The 8245-nt window shown below is 38.3% G+C and overlaps 1 protein-coding gene, 1 long non-coding RNA gene and 1 pseudogene across 3 annotated transcripts in view; 1 reads left to right on the top strand and 2 right to left on the bottom strand.

The window, feature by feature from the left end:
• The window catches only part of LOC111813764, an 18458-nt gene extending 17415 nt beyond the window's left edge, over nucleotides 1-1043 (top strand). Inside the window, exon 3 of the long non-coding RNA XR_002818938.1 lies at nucleotides 1032-1043. This is a non-coding gene — a long non-coding RNA (uncharacterized LOC111813764). The remainder of the gene's footprint in view (nucleotides 1-1031) is intronic.
• Nucleotides 1-8245, bottom strand: part of Stx17 (syntaxin 17) — a 110678-nt gene that overhangs the window by 14478 nt on the left and 87955 nt on the right. For both annotated transcript variants that reach the window (XM_004645226.3, XM_023705463.1), the window contains exons 5-6: nucleotides 892-1007; nucleotides 763-813 (exon numbers count right to left, since the gene is read on the bottom strand). In XM_004645226.3, the coding sequence (XP_004645283.1) occupies nucleotides 763-813; nucleotides 892-1007 (167 nt within the window). The remainder of the gene's footprint in view (nucleotides 1-762; nucleotides 814-891; nucleotides 1008-8245) is intronic.
• Nucleotides 6807-8245, bottom strand: part of LOC105744082 — a 1916-nt pseudogene continuing 477 nt past the window's right edge.

Here is an 8245-nt window from a genome sequence, read left to right as displayed (position 1 = left end):
TTCTTCCCCATTCTTGTTAAGATAGTCTAACTCCCTCACTCCTTCCCCACCCTCACTAAGATGTTGTAAATATAAAAGAGATAAGAGGAAAACAGAACTAATTACAAAGAAGAGTCCCATTGCTATGGAAACCAAGAGGTATTTAAGCAGAGACTAAGAAAGAAGCTGGATATGTTTCTGATCTGAAAGACTGGGGAAGCATGTTCGCATGCTGAACATTTACGATCTGTAACCCGAGAAGGGTCCAATGGCCTGCTTTATTAATAAACTCTGTTTTGTTTTTCCTCAAAAAGAAAAAGAAAAGAAACCTTTTGTTATATATGTAGTGTTTCTACCTCAAAAAAACTGTGCCTCTCTGCCTTAAAATTAAACATTTCTTCTTGGACAAAATGGTCTGACATTTCTCTTTAGACCTTATTTTGTCATCTAGTTATCAGGCCTGACAGCTCAATTTTGGGGACTCAAGTCTACATCCACCTACTGTAGAGTCCTTAAAGAAAAAGAGTAGACTTCATTTATTTCTACATTCAACCTTGTCAGACCCCAGTGCTGAGTATCTAAACCAGTGCCTTTTACATAATAGATGGTGGTAAATATTTATTTAACGTATCTGGGATTTGAAAACAATTAGACTTTTATCTATGGCTTAACACCAGTTTTTAAAAATTTGAGCTATTAAAATTCTAATAAAAATTACATTGACTGAGTAAAGCTATTTTAATAATCTAACAATTGTAAGTCAAAAAATGTTTTTATACTTACATTTACTAGGATAGAGAAATCAGTGACCAGTTGGCTAAGTTCAATTAAATCCTTAAAAAGAGAGAGGGAGGGAAGTTACTTATCTTTATGCTTTATAGCTACCAAAAAGAAAACACTTTTTTAACATACCGCTTCTAGGGTTTCCCATGATTCTGCAGCATTTTGATCTCGAGGAATTTCAGGCAATGCATATATCTGAGTCAAACTTTGAGAACCAGCTTCCGCTTCAGGTGTGTGAATTGCTCCTGGGTGAATGGACACATTCTGAGTTTGCTTTATAGAAAGGGCAGAGCATGAATCAATTATACAAAACAGCTGCCATCATTTATAACGTTCATCAATTTGAACTAAAAGCAAATTGATTATTTTATAAAAATATAATTATTTACCCTTGAACAGCTTGTTCCTTAGCTTAGTTAACACATTTCTCCCCTCTATTCACAAAGCCATCTAAAAACTATGAATATTATCTATCCAATTGGAATAACTAAGGCTAGATATGGAAGAAGCAGCAAAAGAAATCTATTTGGCGAATGTTATATGAAGAGACACACAATGGAAATAGGTTCAATATTTCACTGCTAAATCTTTATCTTTTTATTTGGCAACTTTAGTTATAAATATCAGATACACAAGGTGTTACAAATAGGCCAATGTGGATGGGCCATAACTGAACATTTACCTAGCACACACAAAGTTTTGGGCTTGATCCCTTATACAGACTGGGAGCTCGCAGAGGAGTAGTAAACTATAAAAACAGTTCTATAGTTTTTTGAACTTTTTTTTTTTTTTGGTACTGGGAACAAACTCAAGACCTGAGCACTTGCCAGGCAGTTGCTTAGATAACTGAGCTATATCTCTGGCCCCAAAATACAGTGCTGAGGAGGTATCACTGTGAAGTTGTGAAAGCACAAGCCTACTCAAAAGACCCTGCTTAGAATTCTAGCTTGGCTTCTTAGCTCTCTGGTTTGAGAAGGCATTTCATTTCTGTTTTATTTTTTTCATTACCTTAAGTAAGGTAATGTTAATTTTGCATCTCATCTGATTTGTACAAGGGCTTAGTAAATAGTTACTACTATTGCTGCTGCTGCTATTAACAGAACTTATATTAAGTTGTGTGATATAGACATGTTAATAATCATGTTTGGTCAGGATAATCTGATGAGAACTATGATATGGCTAAGTCTGGAGTGCTGTGTGAGCCCAGAAGACAGGTTCACTTAAACCTTAACTTTTGGAGTAGTCAGTAATCAGAAATAGTGCTAAGGCAAAAACCTAAGGGTGAACAGAAATCATACAGATGGTCTATGGTGGGCATACAGGAAGACATAAAGGCTATGTAGGTTGGGGAGAACAATACATGCATGGCTGGGGAACTGAAAGATGTTCCCTATACCTGATGCACAGACTGTGATAAAGGAAAAGGCAAAGGGGGAGGAAATTTAAGCTGACATTATTCTTGGCATTCTGGGAGCTGTATCTTTCTAATAAGATCACTATGAAACAATCAAAAGGAGCTGAATATTACTAGGAAACTGAAGGCAGTCATAATAATATTTTATTTATTTATTTATTTATTTATTTATTTATTTATTTTTGCAGGACCAGGGATTGAACTTAGGCCCTTGTGCTTGCCAGGCAAGCGCTTATTCTATACTGAGCTATCTCCCCGGCCCTGTCATAGTAATACCGTAGATTTAGAAAAGAAGTCTTAATTGGAGTGTGAAGAACATATTAAGAATGGAGTTGAAAGGCGAGAAAATTAGAGTGAAAAACCAGTTGGGAAATTTTACAAGATGTCCACTACAAAGTTATCCTCATCGGCTCTAGAATAGTGGGTCATTTCTAGTGAAATGTAGAGCTCTGAAGTTCTACTTTTTCCCTATTTGCTGTAAGATCGAAACACCTGCCATTTTAGTATTTTCTGAAACTTGTTATTTATTGTGTTTGGTACCTGGCATGAGAAAGTGAATAACATAGAGAACTTAATCACAAAGAACTTATATTACAGAAGAGTCAGATACATACAGAGAAACATAAAATAATAAGTGAGTACACTGATCTCTATCTAGCTACATAAGTAGATATATATCCATAGAGTATTGTGGGCATGGCATCTGATCCTGCTGGATTTGGCATGTAGTTCATGGGAAAGCTTCCTAGAAAAGTTGATAATACTAATAGGAGGAGAGGAATACAAATTCTCAGAGAAACTGGCACCAACCAAAGTCCTCAAAAGAGAAACAATACAGATAACATAAACTGAGTACTTTGGTGTTACCAAAGCACAAAGTGAAAAAGAGTTTTGAGTATAAAAGACATCATTAATGCTTAGCAGGCCTTGTTGACCAGTCAAAGACCTTGGACTTTACCTGGAAGACAATGAAGAGTTACTGAGGGAAGGACATCATGACATCACCTGATCTACTAAAACCCACTCATTATACAATCCTAAATTCATATTTTCTTTCAATTGTTCTTCTTCAGCCAAGCCTATAATTGAATGATATCTTATAAAACTGCATTACCACTTAACCCTCAAAGTTTATGAACATTTACCTCTCAAGGAAAAACTTGTTTGAACTATGCAGGAAGGTATAGCAATAAGAAGTACTTTGCAGGTTTATCAGAGTTGAAGGTGTTCTTTTAATTTTGAACTTAATATATTTTAAATTAAAAAAAAACATCATATTCACAGTAAATTGTTCATGGCATTACAGTAAGTATAAAATATTAAAATATCTTAATGAGGGCCAACCAGATAGCTCAGCACACTAAAGTGCCTGATTAGGCAGGCTCAGCCCCACCCCCAGGGTACCCTGAGAGGTGACTGAGACTGGGTGTGGTGGCGCACACCTGTAATCCCTGCGCTTGGGAGGCTGAAAACAGCAGGATCACTAGGAGTCCAATTTGTGTAGTGAGACCCTCTAGACTTTGTACTAAACACATTTTTAAAAAATGAGTTTTGCAGATGCTTAAGACAGCTATTTAGTCTGTACTGTAAGATACCAACATAGAAACACTTTTATTAACATAAAAACACTTTTATTTTCATATCAACCAGGATAAATCAATTGCTCTATGATCTTTCTGCCACTTACTATTCCTATGTACTGATGAATAATGATAATTTCATTACAACTACCAAACTAAAGGCAAAGCAGAGCTTTCTACTTCTTCCCACTGTAATTTTTTTTTTTTTTTTCAGAACCAGGGATTGAACTCAGGCCCTTGTGCTTGCCAGGGAATCGCTTATTCCACTGAGCTGTCTCCCCAGCCCCAATGTAAATATTTTTTAAGTCATAAATTATGTTATATAAAGAAGATTCAAACAAGTGTGCTAGGGTATATAACAAAATGAGATATTATCATATGTAAGTTCTTTGTCAAAAAGTAAGGGATGGGAAATCTTTGACATTTTAATTAACCATAAAAAATTTCCCTCTGTAAAAAATAAAAAATGTTTAAGTCATTTCCTTCTCGCTTGAAACCAAACTGCGTACGTATCTCAGTTCAAATACAATCTTAGAACAAAGAAATCTATTCTCTTCCATGGAGAACCCTGCATTAAACTTAAAACTGTCAACATCACTGGTCAATTCAAAGCATAACTGTTCATTAAGAAAGCTTGAACATTAGTGATCATCCTTTGATTTTGTATTTTTACACACTGCTGTGGACATGCTATGGCAAAACACTGATGCAGATTCAATTATAGCAATAGGAAAGAAAGTTCAAGAACTTTAGCATGTTCACCAAAAAAGCTGCACTGATATCATATTACATAATAATTTCAGTTCCACTCCGGCAAACAACTATAAATAAAAAAGGCAAGTATTTGTGTATGTGTATGTATCATCCATCACTATTTTTCAAACGCCAGAACTGGTTTCAATACAGTATGATTTGCTGCAAATTCAGGTGAACATTACAAAAGTTGACTTACTTTAGTTGAAGTGAGAAATAAACTTAGTAACCTAGATTTAACACCTTTCCCTTCTCTCTCTCTCTCTCTCTCTCTCTCTCTCTCTCTCTCTCTCTCTCTGCCTCTGTCTCTGCCTCTGTCTCTGTCTCTGTCTCTGTCTCTCTTTTTTAGGGTAGGGTCTACAGGGTGTTCAAGTCTCACTGCTAGATGGGACTCATAGTGATCTGCCTGTTTACAGCCTCCCAAGAGCCAAGATTATAGGCATGCCACTATGCCCAGTTTCAATTGCTATCTCAGCAAGCCCCAGGGGCAGGGCCGGCATGGCAGGCCCAGGGATCAAATCCCTGGCCCCTGCACCTGCTTATAGGCACTTTAATCCACTGAGCTATTTGTCCAGTCCTAGCCTTCTCTTCAGTTTGTATCCAAATATTCTCTTTCTCTCTTTCATTCACCATAATGCATGAATAATAATTCTCCCAAGAATTATTACACAATACATACGATATTTCCACTAAACTGCACTACATTAGAAATGTCTTACTATAAATGTGAATTAATTCTAAAGCATTGCTTTCATTTTCAAAGTTTCATTAGCTTAAAAATAGTGAAATTATGGGCCAGCCAGATAGCTCAGTGGTCTAAAGTGCCCTCTTAGGCAGAGCCTACCAGCTGGGGTTTGATCCCTGGCGTGCCTAACTTGCCCCACCCCCAGGGTGTGCTGAGACAGGGATTGAGACTGGGCATGGTGGCACAGGGCTGTAATTCCAGAACTTGGGGGGCTGCAAACAGGAGAATCAGTATGAGTCTGATCTAGGAAGTGAGATCCTGTAGACACTGTACTAAATACATAAAAAAAATGAAATTAATTTATCATCTATGTAAACCTATCCATCTAAATAAAATAACTTCTATGTCAAAACTTCACTGGAAAAGAAAACTTTTAAGAAAGCTAAAACCAATAAAAATATATCTTCTGAATTATATACTTCAAAACCATCTGCATGCTTCACAAAACTGTTCAGTATGTGTATATACTTAAGGTAAAAATCTAATATTTCATCATATTCAATATAGTGATCTGAAGTTCCCAGCAGTTTTAAGATTGGATTCTTTTCTCTTGTGAATGCTTGTTTAAACTGCAGTAAGACTGTTCTGACTGTGCTGCTGAAGTGTGTCTCTGGATGGGAAGTAAAGAAAGACAAAAATAAAGAAAAGCACTGATTCACTCTGTATGGTTTGAATCACCTTTTTAAATAAAAATTAGGTTTGTGGGCTCATCACATCTCTTGGGGGGAAGCAATATGCTAAAAAGGAAAACAGACACACAACTGAGCCTGACGAGAGCTTCTATCTTAGATCAAGGAAGATTGACAAAGAAGATTTGCTTTAGTAAGTCTTAGAATCTGGACAAAGAAAACAGCAAAATCATCATACCTTCCCTGTAAACTTATAAGTTTCCTTCTTTCTCCAGAGAACATAAGACACCTTATTTGTTATTTCTATCTATGAATTAAAAAGTATTTTTGATCTTACTGATGGGAATGTGGCAACATTGCTCCTGAATCTCAGCTAATGTTTCCAACCAATTTATTTAGAATCAGATTTGTAAAGAAAAAAGGTATTTTAAGACACTTCCTTGCAAATAAAACACATTTTTCTGTATAGTCTGTCACTACTATAATGAGTATCTAATGCAAAAATAAGAAAAAACTGGAGAGTACAGAATAAACACACATAGAATGACAGAGTCTATAGCTAGAAGATGACCACATACAGAGCAAACCCACTTCCCACCCTACTATGAAAGTCTTACGTAAATTACTCATATTTTTCATTATTCTTCTCCTTTCCCATCCTATTACTGGTTAATAATCTTTGTATACTTAAGATAATCTATATGAAACTCATTCTTTGTGAACAACTTAGGTGATTGTTTTATTGTTTGTTTCCTCCATCATTTAATCTCCAACTAGTATTCTGAGTGAAAGTCTGTAGAAGAAACTCTCACAATGATTAGTGACTTAGGGCTTAGGGTACAACCACGTAACACATGGCAGTCAACAGTGGGTGGCCCCGCGCAATTTTATTACTTGTTCCCTAAACCTCAGCTGCCTCATGAATGGCACCTATTTCATAATGATGATTAAATACATTAATGCAAAAAACAGTATGGGCCTGGGCCATGCTATACCCCCAACAAATGCCAGTTGCCAGCTGCCATTATTCACATGCCCATGTCACCACAGGGATGGAAGGTTTAACAGAAAAAAAATGTGTTTTAGCCCCCAGGACACGAGCTGCCCAGTTTGACCACAGGTGTTCCATCCTGGACAGCTGCTAGGTGGCTTTCATCTACAAGACTGAGAAAAGACATCTGAGCTGTTTAGGTAGAAGACATTAGCACTTAATCTTCCAATTTGACAGACTTAGATGCATTCTTGTCGATGTAGAAGACTCTGATGGGGTGGCAAGGAAGCCAAGTCTGGCACCCCGGTTGTACTTCCAGTTCATAGCCTGGTTGTAGTCCTGCTGCAATTTCTGCTTCAGGGTGTCGGCAGCCGCCTTGCCATGTTGGGCCTTGCAGTTATGCAAGGGGAGTGGCTGACTGAAGGGGACAGATTCTTAAAGGCACCCATAAGTTTAAGACATTTTAGTTTTTTTTCCTTGCTTTCAAAATCTGCAGTATCCCATTGGCCAAACTGGTTTCCCGTCTACTTCTGGGTTCAGATGCTTCTGTCTTGCCTGACTCCCAATCAATCTCTTCCTGCAAGGCCTTTTGCCTCACCTGGTCTATGTGGACCTCATCCATGTTGCCTTACTTCTCCATCACCACCTCCAGGTCTGTATTTGGCTCTTTCTTCCAAGCATCTACTGTTACCATGCTCTCTTCTTTTTCTTTTTCTGAGCTAGCTCACCAACTGGCTTTTCTTCCTTTTTCTTAGCCTTTGTTTTCTTCTTCACTCTGGCTTTAGGGTAATCTCCTAGTGGGATGTACTCTAGAACCTCAATTCTGACTGGCTTCTTCTTTTTTCCTTTCCTAGGGTTGTTCTCCATGGACCTAGAGAGGTCAGCGTGGCCTGGGAGGGTGTCTTCCTCCTGGTGGACTTTTTTTTTTTTTTTCACTTTCCTGCTGTGTTCTCTGGAGCTGCCCTGCTCCTGTTTCAGCCCCAAGGCTGCATACTCCTCAACCCCCTTCTCTATGCATCCATAAGTAGCATCTCCTGCCTCACAGAGCAAGGGTCCTGGATGGAACACGATGTGGTATCCCGGTCCTTTCTTTCCTTCTTGTGTTTTTTGGGCTTCTTGCCAACTCTATTTGCCTCCTCACCCAGACTGGGGTCAGGGGAGGTTTTTACCTCTGAGTCCTCTCATGTGGCCAAAGGCAAGGTCTTCCTCTTCTCCCCCTTGGAGGACTCTGAGTGGTCAAAGGCCTGCTTCCTGGGGCTGGGTGACTTCTCTGTTTGTCTGGCTTGTGATGTCGGCTCAGATTCTGGGAGCTCTTCATAAAAGGTGCTGTGGCCTGTCGTCGTCGTCGTCGTCGTCGTCGTCGTCGTCGTC

The sequence above is a fragment of the Octodon degus genome, unplaced genomic scaffold (genome assembly GCF_000260255.1).
Source record: "Octodon degus isolate 3935 unplaced genomic scaffold, OctDeg1.0 scaffold00221, whole genome shotgun sequence".
Lineage (NCBI taxonomy): Eukaryota > Metazoa > Chordata > Mammalia > Rodentia > Octodontidae > Octodon > Octodon degus.
This window is presented reverse-complemented; position numbering and strand designations above follow the sequence as displayed.